This window comes from Pogona vitticeps, chromosome 1, assembly GCF_051106095.1.
Source record: "Pogona vitticeps strain Pit_001003342236 chromosome 1, PviZW2.1, whole genome shotgun sequence".
Taxonomy (NCBI): domain Eukaryota; kingdom Metazoa; phylum Chordata; class Lepidosauria; order Squamata; family Agamidae; genus Pogona; species Pogona vitticeps.
Genome location: NC_135783.1, coordinates 168,189,269 through 168,217,266, shown reverse-complemented (window position 1 = coordinate 168,217,266; position 27,998 = coordinate 168,189,269). Strand labels below are relative to the sequence as shown.

The following is a 27,998-nucleotide window of genomic DNA, read 5'->3' as shown; positions in this document are numbered from 1 at the left end:
CAAAATAACATTATCTGAAAAGCACTACAGAAGCTTTAGTCACAACTTATAATATCTTCTCAAAATTTCTGTTTTTTAAAGTTTTCAAAGTATCTGTATTTAAAATGTTGAACTTAGCCATTTAAGTAAGGGATGAAAGAAGATCATTTCCTACTGCTTCAGTTACAAGACTCTGAGGAAAACTTTCCATCAAATCTTGCTGGGGGGGCAATGTGTAGCCTGTATAATTAAAAATTGTAAACCGCCCGGAGAGTGCTTGTAGCGCTATGGGGCGGTATATAAGTCCAATAAATAAATAAATAAATAAATAAATAAATACTATCCGAGTTGGCTTCTACTGATCTTACAATTATGTTCAGGCAAACAACTAGTGCAACAGAGAAGTAATACAAATGGTCTGACTTTGTTCTTACAAGATATCCAGAACTTCCTTACATAAGTGTCCACCATACTTGTATATTAAGAATCTCAGATAGTCTAGAGAATTCAGAGTTCAACATGATTCCAGCCTAAACGCTAATAAAAGAACTAATCTACCTTTCTTCTGTTTTTGCATTACACACACATACACAAAGTGTGCTGCTTATATACCGCCCTACAGTGCTTAAAGCACTCTGAGAGTTCTACATTGATGATGCTGATACAGGCTACACATTGCCCACCCAGAGAACTGGGTACTCATTTTTCCAATCTCAGAAGGATGGAAGGCTGTGTCGACCTTGAACCATCTGTCAGAATGCTGTGGCACAGTGTTAAACTGCTATTTCCATGAATTGGGCAGGAATCTTCCCCCAAATCCCAGTCAAACCATCAAAGCATTACACTATACTGCCTCTCACTACAGAAACATTCACTACAGAGAAGAGGCAGCCACCAACAGAAAATAGACAGGAAGAGAATTCCAAAATGTTTTCAGTAAATAAAATGCTTTGAAGGTTATTTTTCACACTCTGCAAACAGAAAACAGGGAAAGGGTTTAGCAGGGACTATTAATGCTCCTAGAAACATGTTTTTTTATATACGGGTTGTATCAACAATGACTTCAGTAGGACAGACATACAGTGGTGCCTCGCATTACGGCAAAATCGCTGTAGAAAGTAATGCGAAATTAAAAAGCCCATAAAAATGCATTAAAACACGATTAATTTAACTAATAAAAATAAATAAAACAATGGATGATTTAGCATTTCACAAATGAAAATAAGCACAAGCTCATAAAACCCCTATTCTCACACCAAGAATCAATGCCTATTTGGCATTGCAGGGTTCACTTTGTTGAAGACTGCCAATAATAATTCCCTTAAAATAAAATAAAAGGCTCTGAGTTGGTAATGTAATACTCATTCTCACAAGCAATGTTGTCATGGGATACTGTGCAGACAAGGGGTCATTTAATCAGTACAACATTGGTTATAAATCCAACCTTCATCTAATATGCTCAAGGCACCCACTATAGCTTCACAGTAAATTTTTGGACTACATCAGGTTGAGAGCAACTGGCTTAAATTCATCTAACTATTTCCATGAATTGGGCAGGAATCTTCCCCCAAATCCCAGTCAAACCATCAAAGCATTACACTATACTGCCTCTCACTACAGAAACATTTACTACAGAGAAGAGGCAGCCACCAACAGAAAATAGACAGGAAGAGAATTCCAAAATGTTTTCAGTAAATAAAATGCTTTGAAGGTTATTTTTCACACTCTGCAAACAGAAAACAGGGAAAGGGTTTAGCAGGGACTATTAATGCTCCTAGAAACATGTTTTTTTATATACGGGTTGGCTAGAACAGAGTTTGCAGTTCTGAATGCCATAGGAAACCTCCCCACATTTGGCCTAACAATACATATAAAGATTAAAAAGAAAGAAAAGGGCGACAGCGGGTCTTCATACTTCCCTTATTTTCCAGGGAGGGCAACAGAAGAGGAGGAGAATCTCTTTCCATCCCCTCCCCAGACTGGAAGGACGGCGGTAGAGGCAAATAAAAAGAAAGCTAATGAGAAAGGTGGGTATGAAAGAAGAACCCTGGCAACAGAGTTAGCGATTAAGGAAAGGTCCCTGAAAACATAAACACTCAATGAAGGGAAATACGGTCAAGGCGGAGTTGGCCTGTCCAAGACCATCCGCGGGAAGAAAGCGGGAAAGATGCCTAGGCTGCCTGGAGGCCTTTAGCTCACCTACATTCCCGTCTCTTACCGTCTCAGAGGCGCTACGGAAGCAGCGGCGGGCAGGGAGGAGGCGCTGTGTCCCGCCTTGAAGGCCTCAAAGGGTGGCTGGCCAGCGGACAGCCCAAAGAGGACGAGGAGCGAAGACAGGAGAGGGAAACTTCTTCCTGCCGGACCGGACGCCATCTGCGGTCTCTGCGTGAAGAAACGGGAGCGGGGGAGGGTCTAGTGTGCGCTGCTTTCTTCAAGGCCAAGACCGACGGGAAGGGAAGGAAGGGCGGGGGAGACGAGGGGGCGGGGAGCTGGCGAGGCGCAACGTAGCTCTCCCCTTGACTGTCAGTAAAAGGAGCAGCTCCTGTACAGTACGAGGGGACTCTGAGCGGCTGTTGCAAAAATAAAAAGTGGAACTTGGGACTTACAGGGCTTTCGAAATACTAGGCCAATCGTAGTTTTTTTCCGGTCTAGAACCTTCTAATGCTAGCTTGCCTTGTATGTTTAGCTTTCGTTTGTAGAATGCGTTTAGCCACAGTATAATTTAGTATAGCACTCTGTGCATCTGAAGAACCGGACTATTTTATTTATATATTTATTTAAAATATTTTCATCCTGCCTTTCTCTTTAAAATGACCAAAGGCAGCTTGCATAATTATAAAGACAATTTTAAAAAGCTAAAAATGGTGAGTATACAAATATTTCAAAAATAAACAAGCATTGTATTGAAAACGGTAAACACTTCAATACTAAAAACAATACTAAATACTTAAAAGCAACAGAGCACAATAATCCATTTTAAAGTACCCTCTCAAGACTTTAAGGAAAAGCCCACCTGAAGAGAAAGGTCTTTTCCCGCTTTTGGAGGAACAGCAAAGATGAGTTCAGCCTAGCTTCCCATGGGAGGGAGTTCCAAAGTCTAGGGGCAACATCAGAGGCCTTCTCATGTCCTCACCAAGTGAGGATGGTGGGACAGAAAAGGACTCCCCCAATTATCTTAATGCCTTGGTAGGCTCATAGAGGGACATTCGATCTCTTCGATTAGGCCTTCATAGGTTAAAACCAGCACATTCAATTGAGCCTGGAAACAGATGGGCAGTCAGTGGAGCTGCTGTAACAGAGGAGCTCCCTTATAAGCAGTCCCAGTTAACAATCTGAGTGCAGAATTTTGGACCCGCTGAAATATCTGAAAACTTTCCAAAGGCAAGGCTTGTGCCAAGTAAACATTTTTAATTTTAAAGGTGCCATGTGGCTTTTTGTTGTAGAGCTACAGTCAATAGAAGTTTCCCCTTCAAAAAACTTACGGTGGAGACTGATTTTTTACTTGGGAGGGGGGGTCCTTGGGGTCATTGTGATTGGGTTCCTTTAAATTTCCTGACAGTTCCAAATTTCATGTGGGAAAATAATGCATTCACACCATTAACAGATTTATTGAACTTGGGTTCAGGGGTATCAACAATGACTTCAGTAGGACAGACATACACTGGTGCCTCGCATTACGGCAAAATCGCTGTAGAAAGTAATGCGAAATTAAAAAGCCCATAGAAATGCATTAAAACACGATTAATTTAACTAATAAAAATAAATAAATCAATGGATGATTTAGCATTTCACAAATGAAAATAAACACAAGCTCATAAAACCCTTATTCTCACACCAAGAATCAATGCCTCTTTGGCCCCCTCCCCCATACAGGGTTCACTTTGTTGAAGACTGCCAATAATAATTCCCTTAAAATAAAATAAAAGGCTCTGAGTTGGTAATGTAATACTCATTCTCACAAGCAATGTTGTCATGGGATACTGTGCAGACAAGGGGTCATTTAATCAGTACAACATTGGTTATAAATCCAATCTTCATCTAATATGCTCAAGGCACCCACTATAGCTTCACAGTAAATTTTTGGACTACATCAGGTTGAGAGCAACTGGCTTAAATTCATCTAACTATTTCCATGAATTGGGCAGGAATCTTCCCCCAAATCCCAGTCAAACCATCAAAGCATTACACTATACTGCCTCTCACTACAGAAACATTTACTACAGAGAAGAGGCAGCCACCAACAGAAAATAGACAGGAAGAGAATTCCAAAATGTTTTCAGTAAATAAAATGCTTTGAAGGTTATTTTTCACACTCTGCAAACAGAAAACAGGGAAAGGGTTTAGCAGGGACTATTAATGCTCCTAGAAACATGTTTTTTTATATACGGGTTGGCTAGAACAGAGTTTGCAGTTCTGAATGCCATAGGAAACCTCCCCACATTTGGCCTAACAATACATATAAAGATTAAAAAGAAAGAAAAGGGCGACAGCGGGTCTTCATACTTCCCTTATTTTCCAGGGAGGGCAACAGAAGAGGAGGAGAATCTCTTTCCATCCCCTCCCCAGACTGGAAGGACGGCGGTAGAGGCAAATAAAAAGAAAGCTAATGAGAAAGGTGGGTATGAATGAAGAACCCTGGCAACAGGGGCTTTAAAGTCACCGTCCAGGGAAGATTCTCCATAGCGTGGCCATTTTCGCTGCCTGTGCAGCGAGGAATCCATCCCAGAAAAGAGCGGGGAGCCATGTTTTTTACTCAGTGGCCATTTTGAAAAATCATCGCTTTGCGGGAATCGGTTCCTGAAGCAGGGAACCGATCATCGCAAAGCGAAATTTCCCCATAGAAAACATCGTTTTGCAATCGCTTTAGCGATTGCAAAACCTTCAACGTAAAACAATTTCGTCATAAAATGGAGCTCTCGTAATGTGAGGCACCACTGTAATTCAAATCTTGCAACTGTCCTTCTAACTCTGATCTGTTCTCCATAATGGGTACTGTTTCTTAATATTGGGGAGCCGGACCAAAGCGTTCTTTGTCGGTAGGATTCCTCAGTGGGGCACTCCTGACCGCACATATTGTGCCACAACACGGGTGGTGTGCCCAATCCCCCTCTAGAGGTGGTTTGTTGTGAGTAGGACTGGGGCGCACCACCTTCTTCCAGTGACACTGTCCTCTCGGGAAGAGGACCACCGTCTATTCTGAAGTTTTGGTAATCGACACCTTCTCTCCTTTAAGCAGCGGGTCAGGTAACAATCGTTCCACTTTAAGGTTAGGAAAGTCCTTTAATAAATCATTCACATTATCTCGGCTTTTGTCTTCTTTCTTATCCCTGCAGGAATCCAAAAAGCCTGTTTGTCTGTTGCTCCTTTTATCTCCTCCTCCTACACGCTAATCTCTAACTCCTCCTCCTTTTCCTTCCCCTCTTCCACTAGGCAGATCTCTGTTTTAACCCTTTCATCCTTGATTTTGTTCCTTCAGTTCTTTCTCCTCTTCTTTCATTATTTATTTATTTATTTATTTATTTATTTATTTATTTATTTATTTATTTATTTATTACAGTATGCTTATATCCCGCCCATCTAGTCTTTGACTACTCTGGGCGGCTCACAAGAAGTGGAATAAAACAATTAAAATATAACAACAATGTACAACAATAAATAATTCAAGATGGGAGAAAAAGAAAAAAAATAGATCAAGTGGTGCCTGGGGGGAAGGCCTGCCTAAATAGCCAGGTTTTAAGTTGGCTTTTGAAAGTACTTAGTGAAGGGGCCAGACGAATCTCGGAGGGGAGATTATTCCAAAGACAAGGAGCCACTGACGTGAAGGCCTGATTTCTTTTTTTTTTTTCTTTCCGGGCCTCCCTCAGTCGCACCTCTTGGCTAGATCGAATGATACGGGTAAATCTAGGTGGAAGGAGGCATTCCACCATATATCGAGGTCCTAAACCGTTTAGGGCTTTATATGCAATCATTAAGACTTTGAAATCAACATGGAAATGAACGGGCAGCCAATGTAATGCAGCCAGGGTGGGAGAGATATATTGATGTTTTCTCACCCCACTGAGAAGTCTGGCCGCCACATTCTGCACCATTTGAAGCTTCTGCATCAATCTCAAAGGTAGCCCCACGTAGAGCACACTACAGTGGTCTAATCTCAATATTACAAGTGCATGGACCAAAGTGGTGAGCTGCCCAATATCAAGATAGGGATGCAGCTGGGCAATCCTCCAGAGATGGAAATAGGCGGAGCGGACCACTGACGCCACCTGGGTTTCCATGGTAGCACCAGGTCCAGATGGATCCCCAAGCTGCGAATCTCACTCTTTGCAGTGAGAGTCAACCCCACCCCAATAAGAGGGAGTTTCCCAAACCACTGATGGTGGGGCCACCCACCCTCAGGACCTTTGTCTTCTCCAGGTTCAGCCTCAGCCCATTTTCCTGCCTCCATTGCAGTACAGTCTCCAAGCAGGGCTAAAGGGACAGAACAGCATCCACTGTGGTTGGAGAAAAGGAGATGTAGAGCTGATGACATCAGCATACTGATGGCACGATGCCCCACACCCCCTGGCAACCCCACCCAGCAGCCTCATATAGATATTAAACAGATTTGGGAGATAATCGAGCCCTGCGGGACCCCACAATTGAGGCTCCACGGGGCCGAAACCCTCTCCCGAAGCTGTACTCTCTGAGGACGGTCCTCCAAGAAGGATCGGAGCCAGGCAAATGCCAGGCCACCAATTCCCAGCTTGGAGAGCCTCCTCAGGAGGATACCGTGGTCAACGGTATCAAAGGTGGCTGAGATGTCGAGGAGGAACAACAGAAATGTTTTACCCCTGTCAGCCTCCCTCAGTAGGTCATCCAACAGGGCGACCAATGCTGTTTCTGTACCTGGAACAGATAATAAAAAGATTATCACCTTTTATTACAACCTTTTTATTACAACTGTAATTCACCAATACTGCAGTTCAGCCATTCAATCCTGCCATCTTTTGAGAGCCTGAAGTCTGACTGAGACTCTTTAGTGCATTTTAGAGTCGTGATTATGCAATTAAAATAGTACAACTTGGACGATTATATGGTAAAATTCATTAATTGAAGTTAGAGATTGGCAAAATAGTTCATTGCTATCAGCACTGAAAACATTTAACTTAAATTACCATTATTACTGTATTAAAACATTAGTCATACCATGTTATGGTAAAAAGTGTTTCCCTACCTTATAATATCATTATAACTCTATAGAAGTTTCACATTCTTAAGTGAAGGAAAAAAATTAGAATGGATCTTTTGGATCATTAGCCAAAAACAGATGTTCCATTCTGTTAAGATAAGGAACTAAGAGACTGAACTTTTGACATGAGTAAACAGAAAAAACACCTAAAAATGTAAACTGGCTTCAAAAAATTTAGAGGACTTCAAAGATCTCACCCTTTTCTTGTCTGTCTCACACAAGTAGCTGTTTAATTTCACCTATTTAATTTAGGGACCACTTATTCTCTAGATTGGAGAAAACGTTCTGATGTGATGGCTGGGAGGCAATTACGATGTGAGGGGATAAAATTGACTTGTGAACCCACATGTATTTTATCTTTTTCTTTTGCTTGTTCTAACCCTCTGTTGTCTGTTTTCTTTTCTTTCAATAAATTTAATGACCATCTTGCATTTTGCATCTACAGTGGTGCCTCGCATAACGAGCGCACCGTTTAACGACGAATCTGCATACCGATGCAGATTTTGCGATCGCTAATGCAGTAGCATACCGATGGCCCCTATGGGCAAAAATCGCATAGCGATGTCAGGGGAACAGCTGATCAGCGGTTCCAAAATGGCCGCCGGAACAACCAAAATGGCCGCGCGCATTTTTGCGCCCTGCCCTCGCTTACCGAGGGCGCGAAAATGCCTGCGCTATGGAGGAACTTCGCTGAACGGTGAGTTTGGGGCCCAATGGGTTTTTCCGTTCCGTACAGCTATGTTTTGCCATAGCGAGGGTTAATCCGGAATGGATTAACCTCGCTATGCGGGGCACCACTGTATCTTTAAAATTTCCACTTGGGCACAGACCATAGTAGGTGACAACAGAGACGGCAACAGAGATGAGCCGCCCAGGTTCTCAGCATGTGAGTTTCAGAAAAGGACAATGACCACAAGGCTGGCAAAAATTGGTAAGTTAAATCTGGAAAGTGGGATAGTACCTTCTGAAACTTCTCATGCTGCAGTAAGGGGCTCTGGAAAGACAGAGGTTCATCCTGGTTTTGTTTTATTTTATATTTGTTTTGTTTCTCCCTTTTTGTGTTTAAAGATTTTTATTATGGGTTTCATAGAATGGTAGAACAATAGAGTTGGAAGGGCCCATAAGGCCATCAACTCCAACCTGCTGCTCAATGCAGAAACACAAGTCAAAGCAGATCTGACAGATCTGTCCAATTTTCTCTTGAATGTTGGAGCACTTACCATCTCCCAAGGCAATTGGTTCCATTGTTGAAAGGTAAAGGTAAAGGTTCCCCTTGACAATTTTTTTTTTTGTCCAGTCGTGTCCAACTCTAGGGGGCGGTGCTCATCCCGCTCTTCAAGCCATAGAGCCAGCGTTTGTCCGAAGACAATCTTTCCGTGGTCACATGGCCAGTGTGATTTAGACACGGAACGCTGTTTACCTCCCCACTGAGATGGTACCTATTTATCTACTCGCATTTGCATGCTTTCGAACCGCTAGGTTGGCGGGAGCTGGGACAAGCAACGGGCGCTCACTCCGTCGCGTGGATTCGATCTTACGACTGCTTGGTCTTCTGACCCTGCAGCACAGGCTTCTGCGGTTTAGCCCTCTAATATTTAAGACATTTTTCCTGATAGTCAGCCAAAATCTGATTTCCTGTAACATGAGCCCACTGTTATGTGCCTTGCACTCTGCGATGATTAAGTTTCTACCTCTCTGTATGACTACCTTTCAAGTATTTGAAAAGTGCTATCTTATCTGAACACATCGAGTTATTTCAGTTTTTCCAGTCCCTTGATCATCCTTGTTTCCCTCTTCTCAACTTGCTCCAGTTTGTTGGCATCCTTCTAAAAGTGTAGATACTATCCAGTGCTGATTAGAGAGGAATTAGTACCTCATGAGATTTTAAGACTGTACTGTTAATGCATCCTAAAATAGCATTTGCCTTTTTGCAGCTACACCACACTGTTGGCTCTTATTCAGCTTTAGAACAATTACAACATCCTTCTGACTCATAATATTACTGAGCCAAGTCTCTACCATCTTGTAACTGCATTTGCCCCCCCCCTTTCCCCCTAGGCGCAGTACTTTGCACTTATCCCTGTTAAAGTTCATTCTGTTGCTTTCAGCCCAGTACTCAATATTTGTTTTGAATTTTATTACTGTATTCCAATGTATTAGGTACTCCACCCAATTTTGTGTCACCTGCAGATCTGATAAGTTCCCTACACTCCCTCATCTAAGTCATTAACAAAAATGTTGAGCAAAAAAAATTCTTATCCCATAATTAAAGGACTTATATAATTATATATTATATTAAATGGAGGAGAAATTCCCCAGTCCTGGAAGGAATCTTTAATAGTTCTAATTTTAAAACCTGATAAAAACAACTATAAACATGTAGGCTGATTTTATTGATAAATCAAGATACTAAAATATTCACAGCAATTTTGGCAGTAAGATTAAATACTTTCATTGGGAAATTTATTGAGAAAGACCAAAACGGATTTTTGCAAGGTTGACAGATGTCAGACATAATGAGAAAAGTACTTAATTAAATGCATCTGGCAAAATAACCAAAATGTAAAGCAGGATTGGTATCCTTAGACATTTTCAAAGCCTTTGATTCAGTTTAATGGGATGCATTAAACATCTTGATTAAACAGATAGGATTTGGCACTCATCTTAGATAAATAATTCAACAACAACTTGATTGGAGATTATATATTATTAATAATTAAAAATCCAAAGGAAACATTGCAGAAAATTAGAACACATTTAAATTTATTTGAAGAAATAACTGGTTTAAAACTGAATTGGGAAAAATCCAAATGTATTCTATTAAATAATTAAGAATTAAACAAGAAGGAATTGAAAAAAGAAGGCACCTGTAAAAGTCATATGGGGGCATCAGCAAGAGGAGGCGTTCCAAACCTTAAAAGATGTCATCTGTGAATTACCAATTCGGTTTGCCCCCAATTTTAATATACCATTTACCTTATTTACAGATGCTTCAGACAGAGGAATCGGGGTGGTTTTATCTCAAGTTAAGGAGGGGGTTGAGTACCCGGTATTGTATTTAAGTCGTAAATTGTCTCCCAGGGAACAGAAATATTCGGTTATTGAAAAAGAAGCCCTTGCTATTAAATGGGCTACCCATAGTCTTAGGTATTATTTGCAAGGAGCTCCCTTTGACCTGGTCACTGACCATGCGCCGCTGCAGTGGTTAGTACGTATGAAAGAGACTAACCCTCGCTTAACCCGATGGTATTTAGCATTACAACCGTTCTCCTTCAGAGTGAAGGGTAAAGAGCATACTAATGTCGACTGTTTTTCTTGGCAGGGTCCGTGGGTGCGCAGCGAGGAGGAGCGGATGGCACTCTTGGAGGGGGGGTATATGGAGCCCGAACCTCAGGTCAAGAAGTGTTTGTGGGAGTGCCGTCCCACCCCAAGGTGAATGTAGGCACACAAATGGCTCCTCCACCTTTTCCACCCAGATTGGTACACCAGGCTGTGGATACTACTGACTTAGAACTGGGCATGAAAGGGTTATCAGTGGCAACCCAGACAACTCCGGTTTGGGCGGGAAAGGAAGGAGGGAGGAGAGAGCCAGAGGAGGCAGCAGCTGGGGAGTTGGTCAGTGGCCTGAGAGATGTAATCCCGGGTGGATGGTAATGGGTGTCAATGCAGGACCCGTGGACTGGTAACTGGGAGCGGGTCCGGGTACCTAAGAAAGAGGCTGAGGAGAGGAGAAAGAGGGGAATGACCCCACGTCCATCATACTGGGGAGAAATCGAGACCCGAGAGTGGAGACGTAAGTTGAGGGAAGAAAAGGAGAGAATAGAAAGAGAAAGGGAGGAGAAGAAAGCATGGCATATGGAAGAACTGAGAAGGATGGGGTGCTACCTGGACCCTGGGAGTCCCCGGGTGATGAGAGATATGTTCCCTGGGGATATACAGGGGATGAAGAAACCACCCCGTTATTGATACCTGATCCTGATGACATCGAACCCGGAGAACCCTTGCGAGTTCAGGCTGGTCCATAGGCTTTGAAGTCAAGTAACCCGTTTGAAGAAGATTGGTTGCCCCTGTCAGAGCCGTTGCTCCCTCAGGAGAAGTTTGTTCCCCATTTATTGGACATTTTTTAATTTTGGATTTTTTGACTTTCTTTTTTAAAACAGAGAGACTGCATGTTCTGGGTGAGTACACTGTACTGTACAGGGTTTTTTTGCAGTTTGGTGGGGGGTAGGGCTAGGTGGGGGTTATGTTTCTGTGCTCTGATGGGTCTTGCAGTGTAGATTTTAGTTCTAAAATGTGTGTGATTAAATTGTGGCTCTAAAGTCTGTTTAAAAATCAGAAAATATTCTGTGAGGCGCTGTGGTGGTTGTAGATGCAGGCTGTCAGGCTTTAAAATGGAGTTCAGACTCAAGTCTCTACCCTCCCTCTATGCTCTCTTTTTGTGATGAGGAGTTCTGTGCTGGAATAATGGTTGCTGATTGTTGATGCAAGCAGGCTGTAAAATGCAGTTTAGACCCAAGTCTCTCTCTCCCCCCCCCCCCACTCTCTCTATGCTCTCTTTTTGTGATGAGGGGGTCTGTGCTTGAATAATGGTTGCTGGATTCTGTGCCTTTTAGGGTTTGTATACTGTGGTGTGCTGAACAGTACATAGGCTCCAAAGAAAGAACAGAGCAAAGGCAAAAAATATCATCTCCACTGAAACAAGAAAGGACATAATCAAAAAGCATGAAACTGGCATGCGTTTGTCTGAACTGGCTGCTGAATACAAGATGGCAAGGTCAACCATCAGCACCGTATTAAAGAAGAAAGATGCCTTGAAACACATTGATGTGGCAAAAGGAGTCACAACCCTATCAAAGAAAAGGCCACCCCTGATGGAAGAAGTGGAAAAACTTTTACTGGTCTGGATCAATGAGAAACAGCTGGAAGGGGCATCAGTGAAGCCTTGATCTGTGAAAAAGCGAAGAAGCTGCACAGTGATTTAATGGAAAGAAACCCCTCCGGAAGTGCGCCACAAGAAGAATTCAGAGCCAGCAGGGAATGGTTTCAAAAGTTCTAAAAGAGAAGTGACATCCACTGCCTTACAAGGCATGGGGAAGCTGCAAGTTCAGCAACTTCAAGAAGCTGTACACAAAGTGCTTCAGTATCATCAAGGAGACGTCCTTGAACCTGAAAGAGTTCTGAAAGACACATTTCAATGTCCTCCACAGCATCAGACTCATCGACAAGGCCTGGCAAGATGTCACAACTAGGACCTTGAACTCGGCTTGGAAGAAACTGTGGCCAGAATGTGTCACAGACGGTGGCACTGAGGTGACTGATGAACTGGTGGTGAGGGATATTGTCTCCATGGGTGAAGGCATGGGTCTGGATGTCGACGAGGAGGATGTAGAGGAGCTGGTTGAAGACCACAAAGAGGAGTTGACCACAGAAGAACTTGCAGAACTGCAAACCAAGCAGCACAAGGCTTTTGTGGAGGAGCTTCCCACTAAGGAAGAGGAAGAGGCACTGCAGGTTAGCAGTGCAGAGATAAGATCCATCTGCAAGAACTGGACCAAGTGCCAGGAGTTATTTGAGAGGCACCACCCAAACAGGACTGTAACAGGAAGAGTTATGGACATGGGAATGACAACGTGGTCAGCCACTTCAAAAGATTCTGTAGCGCAGGATGAAACAGACAAAATTAGACAGATTTTTCACCTGGATGGAGCCTGCAGCCAAGAGACAGCAACAGGGAACCCCTGGAGAAGATGACCCAGAGGAGGGGGATCTCTACCTCGCAGTGACCATCTCACCATCCTCCAGCCAGAAGTCACCATGATGTCCTCCAGAAGACACCGAAAGCTAAGTGGCTTCTCTTTTGTTTTATAAGGTGTTGGTGGGTAGGTTTAAAAGTTGCTTGTTTTGTTTTAAAATGTGTTTTGTTTAAAAGTTGCTGGGTTTTAAAATGTTGTTGTTAAAATGTGTGGGTTTAAAATGTGTTTTAGACTCCAAACTTTTCCCCCTTGTCTTCTCTCTCTCTGTCTTCCCTCTTTTTGTGCTTAAAAGCACAAAGCTTTGTCTGAGGGGTCTGTGTGCCCCAGTGATTACCTTCTTTCTTTCTTTCCTCTTTTCCCCATTGTTCCCTCCCTCCCTCCCTCCCTCCCTCCTTTCCTGCTGTTTTTTTTTAACCTAAAAGCTGCTTGGGTTGGTTCTGTTTAAAGGGTGTTCCCCCCCCCTTTCCTGCCCTTTTTTGACCTAAATTCATCTTAGGTCAAAAGAAGAAATATCCCCCTCCCCAGTGGTAGAGTACGGATTAGTTCCTATGGGAACTAATGCTTCAATGTACGAACGGCGTACATAAGAACCAAAAATAGCCGGAATGGATTTATCATTTTTCAGTGCATTCCTATGGGAAATTTTACTTCTACTTACGAACGTTTCAACTAACAAATATATTCTGGGAGGGATTAAGTTCGTAAGAAGAGGTTCCACTGTCTAACAATTTCAAAGATGTATGGAATTTATACTTAGAATATGTGTTTTTGAAGGGGAAAGGCTGTATGCCAGCAGAAGAATCAATGGATTTTTGGAGAGGAATGAGGTGAAAAGTGGTACCAATTGATATTATTGGTCACCTAGTCCCAAGAGTGAAAGTGGCACAAGTGGGAAATGTTTATTGTGTGTAGTCACTACTGAGTTTGCATTTTAGTTTTAATTGTTATTTGTAACTTTCTTTTTTATTAATTAAAAATAATTTAAACAAATTAAAATGTTGAGGAGCACTGGGCCCACAACTGAGTTTTGGGATACTCAATTTGTTACCTTGTCCCAGTTTGAGAATGAGCCATTTGTAAGTAAATACTCTCTGAGTACAGTTCTGTAACCAACTGTGTATCCCCGACACTTGTTCTATCCAGCCCACAACTAGCTTGCTAATCAAAATTTCATGGAGTTTTGCTGAAGTCAATATACTGTATGTTATTCCCACCATCCACATAATAATGAGATTAATAATAAAAATGAGATTAATCTGGCAGGATTTGACAAATCCATGTTGGCTTCTAGTTATTACTGCATTGTTTCCAAGGTGCTTGCAGAGTGACTGCTCCAAAATTTTCCCTGAGATTGATATCAGGTTTACCAGTCTGTAGTTCCCCAGTTCCACCTTTTTGCCATTTTTGAAGATTGGGACATTAGCTGTCTTCCAGTCATCTGGTACTTCACCCATCCTCTGATTTCAAGAAAATAATAGACAGTGGTTCTGCAACCTCTTCAGCCAGTTCCTTCAATATCCTTGGATGCAGCTCATCCTACTCTGGGGATCTTAACTAATTTATAATAAGGTACTCCTTAACTGTTTGTTTCTCAATCTCAAGCTGCAATTCTATCCCCTCCTTTTGTACTTCACATTTACCTGGAGGAGTATAAACTGTCTTTTGGAAGATGACCAAGCAGAAGCAGGTGTAATATGTCATATGTTGTTGTTAATCTGAGGTTGTATTTATCTAATTTTCAGACCTCCTAAGGACCAGATGACTTTTATTATGTCCTGATACTTAAAACCATAGAATTTAAAGAGGGTATACATTCTTTTTCACATGACTGTATACAGAAACTAAATTAGGGGGAATTATTCCCCTGCTGAACTCCCTTGTTAAACTCCTGTTCACTTTCTCTGTTCGGTCATTCCCTGGGGTCGGACTAAACTTTCATCCCTCTGTTGTGCTGTTAGGAATCAGCAAACAGGAGAAGCCTGGGAAAAAGTATACTGCTCTGAAATGAGGTTTTTCTGGATAGGTTTTGTCAGGTGAATATTCTGTTCTGAGAATAACTGTGTCTTCAGCCTATTTGTAGAAATTCACCTTCAGGTCATGTTGAGAGCTCTCTTTTAGCTTATACCAAGCTGAGAGGAATGGATGATGGATTTCATTATGTAGCTGGATGTTTACAGAATGTAGAATGGTAAGGAGAAGGAGGGGTGGGATTAGCCCACCACAGTTTAGATCTTAGTGTTTCCTATTTTTAATAAGAAATAACTGCTTTATTTAACTATTGTAACCTTTGAACAAGTTATTATGCTACAGCTTATGCAAACAAACTGTTTCTATGAATCTTTATTTTCTTAATAAAAAATAATTATAAAAATCCTCATTGAGGACTAGCCTCTTGGACCAGCAAGGTTTGGCTAAATCCAGAGGAGTGGAAAGGCTACTAACTGGCTACTACAGAGTACTACTACAGTGGTGCCTCACTTGACAAGGATAATTTGTTCCATTCAAATCACTGTCAAGCAAAATTAAAAAACCCATTGAAATGCATTGAAAACCGGTTCAATGCATTCCAATGGGTGAAATACCTGCTCGTTTTGCGAAGATCCTCCATAGGGCAGCCATTTTCTGGTGCCTATAAAGCGAGGACTCCGTCCTAAGCACAGCGGGGAGCCATTTTGCACAGCGGGCGGCCATTTTAGAGCTGCCAATCAGCTGTTTTAAAATTGTCGTCTAGTGAAACATCGGTTCCTGAAGCAGGGAACCGATCATCGTTAAGCAAATTTTACGCATAGGAACATTGTTTTGCGATCACAATAGCGATTGCAAAAAATTCATCGTAAACCGGATTCGTCATTTAGTGAGGTAATTGTTAAGCGAGGCACCACTGTATTTAACTGAGCTGTTGTGTGTTCTGAGGAATCACAAAGTCCATGTTCAAGTACTTGCAAGTACTGATTAAAGTGAAGTGCTTTTCAAAGGTCAGGCTTGTCTACGGCACATATGCTATGCACTGCTGAGGCTTGAGGACTTAACTCAGTACAAAGTGATAGATCTGGAGCCTAAGAGACTCCCTGACCGAACGCCATACTCTCCTTAGGGAGATTTGGATGTCACACATGCCACTCTACATAATTGCTCAAGTTTTATGACTGAACCTGTCAGAATGAACTGGATTCTAAATGTAGCAAGTCTGCAGTTTGTGTTTGACACTTGAGCAGCAGTCTGCATAGCTCCTACAATAAAGAGGCTCTGTTTGTAACAATAGTTTTGACTTTTTTGCCTTTGTTAATACTTTAATCTTGTTTGTTTTATTCAAATGGGAGCCATCGGAGCCATCTGTGGCATTTAATTCAGGCCTTCACAAAAAGCTAGGCCTTCTGCAGTCTAAACACACCTTTAGGAGCAGAGCCATGCAAACCATCCCAGCTTCATTTTTGCATAGAGGCTGCTGGATGTGGTATCTTCGAACCATAGCCTTTCTTGAAACTAATGTATGTGTTTCTGAGACAGTTTTGTTGGGGAATAGTTATTTCTATTATTTTATAGTACAATAATTTTTGGGACGTGGTGGCGCTGTGGGCTAAACCGCAGAAGCCTGTGCTGCAGGGTGAGAAGACCAAGCAGTCGTAAGATCGAATCCACATGACAGAGTGAGTGCCCGTCGCTCGTCCCAGCTCCTGCCAACCTAGCGGTTCGAAAGCATGCAAATGCAAGTAGATAAATAGGGACCACCTTGGTGGGAAGGTAAAAGCGTTCCGTGTCTAAGTTGCACTGGCCATGTGACCACGGAAGATTGTCTTCGGACAAAACGCTGGCTCTATGGCTTGGAAACAGGGATGAACACCACCCCCTAGAGTCGAACACGACTGGACAAAAATTGTCAAGGGGAACCTTTACCTTTACAATAATTTTTATATACTTTTGCAGTGATTTGATTAGGAGTTTGTAACTGTGACCCTTGTAACTGTGACCTGGATGATGTAGCATAATCTCTTGAGATTTTACTGTGAACTGATGCAGTGTAATGGATAGAAAAAGGGACTAGGACTCATGAGATCTGGATTGAAAATCTCTGGTGAAACCACCCCTTAAATACTTCACATACTTTAAAAACTCTATTAGGGCCACCATACATCAGATGTGATTGGATAGTACCTAGTACACACACTGGCTAAAATCCTGTTGGTGTAAATTTACACCAGTAGAACTTGATGATGCCATCAGGCTTCCCATTTTAGGTTCCAAGGCTCTTTAGGTTTCTTTTGTCCTGAGGAAGACTTTGGGAGCCTTGAGACAGTAGTGCACGTGGACATTTCATAATCAAAAACCACTGCTGGATCACCTCCTCCAATTTACTGTACTTGCTAAAGTAGGTTACACAGTAGGACCTACTCTAGTATGATCCGGATAGTGACAATTTATCCGGAACGGATTATCGTCACTATGTGGGGGCACCTCTGTACAGCTTTTAAAAAAGTCTTCAACTGTTATTATTATTATTTTTTGCATCTTTACAAAGCCTATTTGAGATCTTCCTTTTCTCTTGCTGCAGGCCCTCTGCCAGGTGGCTTCTAGAAAGTAAGCATTATAAAGAACCTGACAGTGAAAAATCTCTTCTCTAGAGACTAGAACCTAAGAGTGGACAAGAAGCTAAGCAAGCATGCCCACTACTATTAGCCCAGACACAGGAAAAAACTAGTTCTCTCCTTGTTTCCTTTTCCCAGAAGCTCTTCTTATTTTACACAGAATCAGAAGAGGAACGTTATTCTTTGGCTCTCTCTCTCCCAACTTTACTTTTTCCAATCAAATGACTGCTCAGCCCAAGTTCTTTATGGTGAAGAATGGTCACATTCTTAGAAGTGACAACCACACTTTGAATTCATGATCAAAGTAAACTGTTTTCCATTTTGGTTTTCTATTCACTGTTTAGTGAACTGGGCAGTAGATACTTATGAATAAACATTACTTAATAATAAAACAAAAAATACAGCATTTATTACTTTTATTTCTGAAGCACCATACAGACAGCACCACTAGAAGTGATTTTTGGTCAGTGGTTGGAGGTTTGTTCCTGACAACTTGTTTAGTGCCTGAAGAACTTGAATTTCTTTTTCATACATCTGGAAAAGAATACACCAACAGTTAATGCATACTTTTCCTTCCAAATAACATCTGGTCCTAGAAATACACATTTGTCAATTTCTCATACTGAACAGTCAAATTAAAAATCACACGGTGCACAACGGTTTCTCAGCCATTAAATATGTTGGAATTTTAAATGACAAAAAGAATATTTATCTGATGAAGGGAAAAACATACCTGTAGCCAGTCTGCTTCTGTGTTGTGTTTATATCCAAGCAAGTGGCACATGCCATGGGCAACAGTCACCTGCCCAAAGAGAAACAGGAAAAATAATTTTAACACTCTGGAAAAGCACGATGCAGAAGAGACCTCAAAACAAATATTTTAAATAACTGACAATTATTGAAAAGGACAAGCAGGAATGTCCACACTTGATAGAACCATTTTCACTATGATTTTTTCAGTTTTCAGTGACGCTATTGCAGTACGATGGGATACTGTGCCTAGCATAACTATTCCAATCCATGGTGCTAAAGAGAAATGACATTGGGATTTTCAGCCCCCTCCTTCTCTTCTTAGCACAGTCCTCCATAGCACTGAAAAATCTGCCCTGGTGAATTTCCCCAGTCTTCCAAAAGAGGTTTTTAGGGCATGCAGGTTTGGCTTCAGGAGGAATGAGGGTTGCCTGCCTCGTTCTGCTAGTAGAAACAGCTTCTGCCAAGGAACATGCACTGTGACCTTCCTGTCAATGGTTCTGGTTCAGCACTGAGAAGTCTAATGAAAGCATCAGCTGTACTCATTTTATGGTGTCGAGGACCATAGTATTATACATTTCTGTTGTAATAACTACTTTTTGATCTCACAAAAATATTAGATTTGCAGAAAACAGTGCCCAAAAACAGCTTGTGGGAAAAAGTTGAACAGCAAAGCTCATGGATAGCATTAGAAAGAACAGTTCATTTAGTAAGATCTTGATCTACCATCAGGTCTTACAGGAAATTCAGATGTGAAAGAAAATGAGGCAAGAAACATTTTGTGTAGCATACATTGTGCTCTAAGCCAGTGGTTCCCAACCTTGGATCCCCTGATGTTCTTCGACTAAAACACCCAGGATGCTTCACCACTAGCTGTGTTGGCCAGGATTTATGAGACTTTTACTCTAAGAACTTCTGGGGACTCAAGTTTGGGAACCACTGAAAATGAAAAGGTAAACACAGCTTCATCTATAAGCAAGAAAGTTTGAGGTTAACTTGATGATTGTTGCAGTTCATTACAAAAAGGCAAAACTTCTATCACTAGGTGGATGGTGTTTATGTGATCCCACAGTATTTTATTACCATAACTGTTTTCCAATTCAGTAATTGGGGCAAGACAATGAATGTACATTCATTACTACTACTACTACTACACTCTGTGAAGAATTTTCTTATAAACAGTAGCTCGACTACTACAATGACTGAATTAGTAAATAAGTACATACAGTAAGAACATTGTTGTAATCTTCCTTGTACTCCTTACATTGCTGATAGATATATTCTACACCTAGAAAAATGTCTCCCAAGTCATATTCATCACGAGTAGAAGGATATGGCAGTTCATTTATATTCAAATTCTGTGAAGATAACAGGTCCAAACAGATAACTCTTAGCAAAACTTTTGAGTACTAATAATAGTTATCAAAAAGATGGCATGCACTGTAGTAAAACATTTTTGGATATTACAAATATAAGAGATAGTAAAATATTCATGCCTAAATCCTCCCACAGGATCCACTGACATTAATTGTGGACCAAGGATCTTAACTGAAACTCTGCATACCCATTTTCTCACTGTATAAATCCAGCAACGTTTCAATGACTTATTACTGGCTAAATATGTTTAGGATGCAGCATACATGCAGTCTTTGGAAAACCATTTCATGCAGGTTATATCCTAGTAAAAACATTTAACATTGTTCCTGGGCCGCACAACCACACTATGGAGGTGTGCAGTTTTTGCTTTTGACAATATATCCCAAAATTCCACATGAACCATTGCTGCTCATAGAACTGTGGGAGACAGAGACCAAAAGTACAAATCTACACACCTCCACAGGACTATTAATATAGTACTTTATATGATTATGTAAATGGAATATTAGTTCCCTTCTTAATATTTTTGTACAAAACTGCAAAGTGTGAACCCTTACTTTTAAGGCCAGATAAAAAGCTTGGAGTAATTTACAAGGAATATTTTCTTATTTAATCATTTATGATCATGCTGGTCAATTTTCATTCTTGCAGCTTGTGTGTATTTAGAATAACACAGCTATAGAAGAAGCTATATTTGTTTTCATCTGCAAGACTGGAGATTCTTATGGGGGGACTTTCAGACTCTCAAGTCTTAACCTATCTGTGAAAGGTCCTCAGTCATCTCCATATATCAACATTAGTAATGAATCATCACTAGCATCCTATTTTTGCTTTTAGAACAAACATCAGACTTGCTGAGCTGGAGAATAAATAAGCAAAGAATTTACCTCGTGAAAAGGAAAAGCTAAGACATCAGTAGGGATATTCTTCCCTTTATAAGTTTTATTGAGCCACTGTATGTGTCTGTTACTAACACATATAAGACCAAGATCAAACTGCTGCACTCCCAAAATGCAACGCAATTGTTCTGTCTTCTTGCGAAGTGGCACCCTCCTGATGGATATTGTTTGCTGAAGATTACGTATGATCAAGCTCATCTTATTCGAAAGGGAAGCCCTGCAAAGTCCTGCCAAAATAAAAGCACCTTTTCAGAAATAACCATCATGATCAGTGACAACTACTAGAGACTATGGATCTACGGAAATTAAGTTGCAATATTCATTTTAATGCTACTATGAGTAACAGATGTTTATCACATTGAGGGAACAACTTATGAAGCTCAGGTTCTAGGACAGAATGAACACAGCCTATGAACTAAGATCTGTCAACCTAATAAGACTTAGAGTATGGCCTCTACAGAACAAAGGAAAAGCAGGGTGAATCTGTTTGGTTCCAGGGAAAGAGCCTGAAAAATATGGAGTAGCAATACAGCCAAATGTTTCATCAAGCCAGTCTTTGATCTGTACTTTTAAATTTCAACCATCTGTGGTAATCTATTATATTGATTTTTAGTGTTGACCTTTTTGAAGTTTCATTAGTGTAAAGTGCTTGTCATTCATCATACCTCAATTCTCTCTCCAAGGTTAGCAGAAGGCAGATTAATGAATGCATCTTGTTTCATGCATACATCTACCAAAAAGCAACAACAAAAAAAACAAAACACACACACACAAACAGTGCAATCTGACATTTTTATGTTCAAGCAGATTCAATATTACAATTACAGGCGTGATTTTACATATTGCAGGCATTTTCTGAAATGTGGGATTGTTGGGCAATGGCGTTTTTTCTAGCAGAAAGAAAAAACACAATTCTTGGCTGTTACAGAATATTTTATAATAAGGTGGCACAACACGAAATAAAATCTTTCCCAGTGCAGTGACAAGTCTTGGAATGGCGTCGATATGAAAACAATGGTAATATAGTCACCTTCCAACTTTCACTTGGGAAATGTGGGGTGGCATGTTGATAACTAGAGGGAATCGTTATACCTTAGCTGAGGTAGTCGTTGGTCATATTACTTAGAGCGGCCTTGTTTCGCTTCTCCAGCTCCAACCTTAGTCGAGGCGAGCGAGGGCCTCTTAGCTCAATGGTCTCTGTGCGTCTCCTCTTGTACATAAAGCACCCAGCACGTCCTGACCAGGGTCGGCAAAGACGCTTCAAGGTGTGTATGTGTGGAAGGCTAGGACGCTGCAAAAACGAAACGTCACCCCCGCCGAGTCCCTGAAATGTGTGGCACCACGACTCGGATCACGAAAAACACCGGCAACGGACGGAGAGAAGAGCCGCCAGGAACTCATCAATCATTCATGCCATTTCTTTGGAGGATACAAAATGAAGGGACCTTTGGCGGCGCAGCTCTAGTGAGCACTTCCGGCGCCAACTCGAAATGATTTCCGGTAAGAGAAGGTCTTGCGTCGTAGAATAGATGCTGAGAGAAAGAGAGAGGGAGGGAGGGAGGACGGAGGCCATTTTCCAGGGCCACAACTAAGTACGTATATAGGGTACGTCGCGATAGCTACCGGGTCGAGGCCGCCTTCCTGGCTCCCCTCTTGCCCCGCCGTCTCGCGCGAGGAATACAGAACGCATTAAAAATTTGAGAAATTCAGAAAAGAGCGGCAGCCTATTTAAATGTATTTATTTTAATTTTATTAATTTCTTCAAATTACTGCCTTTGAGTTCCTTTGCTGCATTCATATATGTTGCTATTTTAAATGTGGGGCACATTTTAAGGAATCGACGAGGCCTGGTTTAGAAGCACTCCTATATTTGCGGCTGTCTTTGGGGGATTTCTGCGTTCACTCAGGGGCAGGCTAAAATCTTAAATTACTCTTTATTTTTTCCCCACTAGCAACCCTCGCTTCTGCTTCAGGAGGAAAGAAAAGTGAGTCCTCGGCGTGAATTGTGCTATTTATAAGTCTCTACAAAACAAACCCAGGGCGTTCGTTTGGGTGAATTAGTAACCCTGCGACGTAAAATGTAACCCCGGCTTCTTTTGAACTGAGGTTGGCTTGTGCGCATGCGCTCCGGTCGAGTCCCGAGCTGCTTTCTAGTTGTCTTTTGTTTTGAGAGGTGGAGTTGGGTGGTGCTGAGATCGTATTGTCGGAAGGCGATTTGTTGACGTCAAAAAATATCTTTGGCGACTAAAACTTAATTTCTCGCCTTGTAAGAGAAATGCACTCTACATAAACTCAGAAGTACTGTCTTTGTGCCGGCTTCAGTTGGATCCTGTCAATGAACGTCAGCTTTGGGGTGAGTTCTGGAGGCTAAGCTGAAAGTGGGAAAGAGCCTCATGCCATACTGGCTTTGCTAGCTAAGTACGATTTTGAGTTATTTAGGAATGGGAGTGATGGAAATGTTCAGAGCTCAGTGCCTTGCTTCTGTTGTTAGCTGTTTTCACAATTATTTCAGTAGTTCTGAAAAAATCCATAAGGAGACCTTGTCTAGTTCTTGACTGTTCAGGTGACAAACATGTTTCTAGTTTAAATGACTTGCCAGGATGCAGGGGCTGGTGTGATTGAAGCTGCACTGGCATTGCTTACATGGAACTAGCATACTGTATCTCTGAAAAAGATGGCTTGTACTGTGTCCAGGCCATGTATCTTGTGCAAAGCATTCTCTTAAGATAGAGGAGTATTTTTAGCCATGTGAGCATAGGTCAAATACACATTTACCACTTCAATCTGAAATCAGTCATTAGAAAACAAGAAAGAGAAGCCCAATTAATCTTCCTCTATCTAATTTTGTCATGAATTAACATTCTGAAAAATATTTTAAATCTCAGAAATAATAGCAGAAAAGAGAGGAATCCTTGGGAAGTTGAGATTGGAGGTGGGAAAGCTAAACCAGAGATATGTGCACTGAGTATGCATTTTATTGAGGTTCATGGATATCAGAAATATTGTTTAGCCAAATAATGTCATTTGTTTTGGTAGATTTACTGTTAGGTGATAACAATAACATGTTATAACAATATAAAACATTATAACAATAATTATAATAATTATTGTTGCTGTTATTATTATAACATTTTTGCTCTCTCATTTCATATTGTTTGTCCATAAACCATGGTGAATTCAATCCAGAAATAATCTAGTACCAAGTATATATATAAAATAATAATTCAATCCAGTTTATGCCATGGTCAAATGTGTTGAGAGAGAAATGTTGTAGTAATGAATATTTCCCATATAGTTTGATGAAGAGTTGATGAGCAAAATCTGTTTTATTGTCATTACAGAGCTGCAGATATGATAGCAGGATGAAACATGGGTGTAATTCACTGTTAATAGTATGCCTCACTAATGAATGTGGATGGTACTGCTGAACAATATAATTCTTTCCTGGATAAATGTTTATTATAAAGGACTACTTTTATATTGGACTGTGAGTTGCTTATATTTTGTGTTGCAGGTTACTAGGCCAAGAGCTGAAACCTGGAAATTTGTTTTGGAAGGTACTGAGTAAATATTTGAGAAAATGAATCCAAATACTCATTTCAGTGGGCAGCAGTCTGGAGCTTTCCAGACAACATCTGATGGGTCATCTGCAGTCTTTCCTGTTCAGCCATCATTCCAACTTGGCCAAGTCTCTCCTTTTGGGGAAAACAGTGGAGAGTTGTTAAAGAATCCTGGGTTTACAAATCTACCTGATTTCACTGTAACTTCAGGACTTCATGGCTCTTTGGGATTTGGGCAACATTCAGGATTTACACAGTCCTATTCCCTGGGACAAGCTACATCCCTTGTGACGTCTGCAGTAACCAGTTCTTCTGTGCCAAGCAAACAAATAATCAATTTTAAATCACCTACAACTCTTGGAACTTGTCAGAGTCCTTCTAGCTTTGGGGCTACATCAGGAGAAACTTCAGGTAGTGGTTCTGTGAGACCAGATTTCAGCTTCAAAACTCCTGAGAATGCGGTGTTCAAGCCTATCTTTGGCACTGGTTCAGAACAAGATAAGTCAACCAATCCACCCTTTCAGAGATCTTTCACATTTTCCTCTCCAAGTATTAGCGAACCTAGAAGACTAGCCTCCTTTGTAATTTCTCAAGCAAGTAGCAGCTCAGTTAGTACAAGTTTCAGTTTTTCAAAGCCAGTAAGCAGTAGCAATTTACCATCTTCATTCAATGCTCCTTTACCAAACAACACAGCAGAGGATGATAAAAAAAGACCTATAGTTCTCTTTGGAAGTCCTAGTAGTAGCTTTACCTCATTTTCAAGCTCATCTACTGGGTCATTGCCTGTGGGAGATAGTTTCCAGACAAACAAAGCTGAATGTGAAGAATTACCAGTTACAAGTGAGCCACTTCCCATCTTTGGGAAAGGAATGAAAAGAAAAGAAGAACAGGAACATTCACCAAGACGGCATGATTATGATTCTATAGACGAACTAGAACTTCTGTCGAGGGGTGATCATTCTTCCAGTAAACGTCCAGTCAGGCTAAACCGGCCACCTACAAGAGGCTTGTTTAATAGAACATTGCAAGATGTACTGAGAAGCAATAAGAAAGAATCCAAGCTGGAAAGAGTTTCAATAGAATCTGGAGAAATGGAAGATACAAATGTGGCTGCAGGAAGCCAATTGAATTTTCCAATGCCTGTGTCAGCGGCAGCACTGAGAAAGGAAGAAAATAAAGTGAAACTGAAAGAGGGTAAGTAGCAAGAACTAGTAAACGGAAACATTCAAGCATTACAATCAATTCAGTTTCAAGTTTCAGTATATTTTACGTGTTACTTTGCATATTATGTCTAGAATGTTGATATATTTGGTCTTAAAATATAGAACTAGTATCCTGCTGCCTGACTTCTCCTGGTTCTGGCAGGCTCCCCAGACAGAACAGTTATGCAATGGGAAGCTTGCCATACCAGGACAGAAGTTTACACAGCGTCCCTTCTACTTCACATTTAGGCAACATATTAGCCTGAGTGTTTGCTATTGCTCTATTTATATTACAGTGGTGCCGCGCTTAGCGATTGCCTCGTTTAACGATGTATTCGCTTTGCGATGTGTTTCTTTGAGGAATTTTCAGCATCGTTTAACGATGTTCTCTGTGGGGGAATTTCACTTAACAATGTCCGTGTTTGCTCATTTTTAAGTGTCTTACAATGTTTGGAACATGTTTTAAATGGTTGGAATAGTTAGTCCACCTTGTGAAACCTATGCACACTTAGTTTGGCTTTCCTCTGAGTCTTTGTTAATTTTTGGTGATTTTTTGTTTTTTCCCTCATTGAAATCCATGAGGGAAAAAACAAAAAATCACCAAAAATTAACGAAGACTCAGAGGAAAGCCAAACTAAGTGTGCATAGGTTTCATAAGGTGGACTAACTATTCCAACCATTTAAAACATGTTCCAAACATTGTAAGACACTTAAAAATGAGCAAACACGGACATCGGAAAGCCATTCAAAAGCACTGAAGCCGCCTTCAGTGCTTTTGAATGGCTTTCCGTTGGGGAAACATTGTTTCACTTAGCGATGTTTCCTATGGGGATTTTCGCTTAAGGACGTTAATCCATTCCCATTGGAACGGATTAACCGGTTTTCAATGCATTCCTATGGGAAATGGTGTTTCACTTAACGATGTTTCCCATAGCGATGGGTTTTTTGGAACCAATTAACATCGTTAAGCGAGGCACCACTGTATTTTGTAGTTGATATACTGAAAGGATTTTTTGTTTTCCAGAATCTGTTGTATCCAAACCCTTGCATCGAAATCGGAGTAGTGGAAGCACAGAGAGTCTTGGAGGCATGCCATCTAGTGAACTTACTGCCATTCAGTGCAAAAATATTCCTCACTGTCTAAATGACAGAAGTGTTCTGGAGAATCATTTTAAGAAGTTTATTAAAATCCAGCGTATTCGTACAAACCGAAATAAAAAGTTGGCTATTATACAATGTTACGATCATGTAAGTTTTTAAATATTATTTGCATATATAGATTATTATATGTTTGGGTTTGTTTGATATTCCTTCCAGTGCCTTTTACGTCTAAAATTGATCAAGAAGTTATTCAATGGTTGGGTAATTTTGACCACAAACTAGATTACACAGATAAATATTTCGGGTATGTCCTGATAAAATTATTGGTATTTCAGTTTTCCTAACTGAAGTCCTACTCACTCTCTAATTGTCTGCAGCATAACATACATGTTTAGGGGGTTATCCTGGGCTCTCAATTGTTTATTTCAACACATATAAAAATTTGGGGCATCTTATCCATATAACCAGAGGTGAAATCTGAAACCTCCCATTTCCGAATTCTGCAGCCCCAAATTTGAAATTTCTTTGCAGGAAGGAACCTGGCCTGCACATTTGGCCCTGAACTTTAGAATTTTTGTGGTTTTTCTTCACCTCTCAGCTCATTAATGTTCAGCCTGAGGAAGACTTCTCTAGAGCCAAAAGCTGTTTCTTTTCTTGCATATATTTCTGGTCCAATGGTATAATCCATCCTTGCCTTTGAAACACATTAAAGTGACAGTCTGAAGTAGAGGAGACCATTTTGTCTATGTAGGCTTTTCATAATAGCCAGAACATTACACACAAACTCCAAGAAACAAGTATTCAAATGACACAGGGAGAAACAGGGTTAGCACCATTCCATTAGTCCATATGGGCTGCACACATTTAGATAACAATTGAATATGTCTTGTATTGTAGAATGAATTATTGTAACGTTTATAAGAACTGGCAGTATCCAGCACCTGTTCACCATTTCATTTATTAGAAATTATAATCTTAAGAAAAAAGATTTGGAAAAAGTAATAACAGATTGTGCCAGGAAAACAGTTAGAAAATGATAGTTGTTTGATATTTACTGAAAGTAAATGCATTGCCTCTCTGAGTTATTTGGGCAGTCTGAAATTTTAAGATATCCCCTCTCTAGAGTAAGTTAAATGGTGTAAAAGTTGAAGTTGACTAATAGATAGAGGCTTTATAAGATACTCACCACCTTTCAAGGCCAAAATCCCTGACCTTCAGTGTGCTGTTATTGTGACTTAGCTAGGAATCAGATATCTTGTCTTTTCAGGTGGGTTCTTATGTTTTCTACTAGAACAAGGTTGTTACTAGGACTCTTATTATCAAAAGTGAATTGTAGTGTGCTGAAGGGCAGTTTTTGTCATTTACTGTACCAAGCTGCAGCACCTTAGAACTAGAATAACTTGGGCATGTGATTCCTTTCCTTCCTTAGTAGCTCATGAAAAACTCTTGAACAGCAAAAAAATAAAAATAAAAAAAGCATGGAGGTGGTTCAGTAGTCTTGGAGGACTGGATATATGTTGCAGTTGTATAAAATGGACAAGAACACAGAAGATGTAAAAATGTATC

General features: G+C 40.8%; 4 protein-coding genes across 18 annotated transcripts in view; 2 read left to right on the top strand and 2 right to left on the bottom strand.

Moving 5' to 3' along the window:
• Window positions 1–2,438, bottom strand: part of POFUT2 (protein O-fucosyltransferase 2) — a 94,152-nt gene extending 91,714 nt beyond the window's left edge. For all 4 annotated transcript variants that reach the window (XR_013537713.1, XR_012085646.2, XM_020809203.3 and 1 more), the window contains exon 1: window positions 2,198–2,438. Coding sequence is in view for 2 of the 4 variants with exons in the window: in XM_020809203.3 (XP_020664862.1) it covers window positions 2,198–2,352 (155 nt within the window). In the remaining 2 variants the exon portion in view is untranslated. The remainder of the gene's footprint in view (window positions 1–2,197) is intronic.
• On the top strand, window positions 78–11,867 carry LOC140706048 (uncharacterized). Of its 2 annotated transcripts, XM_078378497.1 has the most exons (5): window positions 78–2,006; window positions 4,499–4,594; window positions 10,530–10,639; window positions 11,368–11,385; window positions 11,821–11,867. In XM_078378497.1, exons 1-5 carry the CDS (start codon window positions 1,748–1,750, stop codon window positions 11,842–11,844), a joined length of 507 nt encoding a protein of 168 aa, XP_078234623.1. In that variant the 5' UTR covers window positions 78–1,747; the 3' UTR covers window positions 11,845–11,867. The 2 variants fall into 2 exon arrangements, with proteins under 2 accessions (XP_078234623.1, XP_078234626.1); XM_078378500.1 differs by lacking the exon at window positions 11,368–11,385.
• A 6,075-nt stretch (window positions 11,868–17,942) lies between these two features.
• YBEY (ybeY metalloendoribonuclease) lies at window positions 17,943–21,802 on the bottom strand. Of its 2 annotated transcripts, XM_020809232.3 has the most exons (5): window positions 21,662–21,802; window positions 20,558–20,796; window positions 19,520–19,651; window positions 18,277–18,345; window positions 17,943–18,077 (listed from the first exon to the last, which is right to left on the bottom strand). In XM_020809232.3, exons 2-5 carry the CDS (start codon window positions 20,765–20,767, stop codon window positions 17,991–17,993), a joined length of 498 nt encoding a protein of 165 aa, XP_020664891.1. In that variant the 5' UTR covers window positions 20,768–20,796; window positions 21,662–21,802; the 3' UTR covers window positions 17,943–17,990. The 2 variants fall into 2 exon arrangements, with proteins under 2 accessions (XP_020664891.1, XP_020664892.1); XM_020809233.3 differs by lacking the exon at window positions 19,520–19,651.
• A 141-nt stretch (window positions 21,803–21,943) lies between these two features.
• The window catches only part of MCM3AP (minichromosome maintenance complex component 3 associated protein), a 213,451-nt gene continuing 207,396 nt past the window's right edge, over window positions 21,944–27,998 (top strand). Inside the window, exons 1-4 of one of the 10 annotated variants that reach the window (XM_078378458.1) lie at window positions 21,944–22,069; window positions 22,522–22,554; window positions 24,084–25,323; window positions 26,356–26,579. In XM_078378458.1, coding sequence (XP_078234584.1) covers window positions 24,150–25,323; window positions 26,356–26,579 — 1,398 coding nt within the window. In that variant the 5' untranslated portion in view covers window positions 21,944–22,069; window positions 22,522–22,554; window positions 24,084–24,149. Of the gene's footprint in view, window positions 22,304–22,521; window positions 22,923–24,083; window positions 25,324–26,355; window positions 26,580–27,998 lie in introns of all 10 variants that reach the window. The other 9 variants (XM_072994293.2, XM_072994419.2, XM_072994509.2 and 6 more) reach the window with 9 other exon arrangements.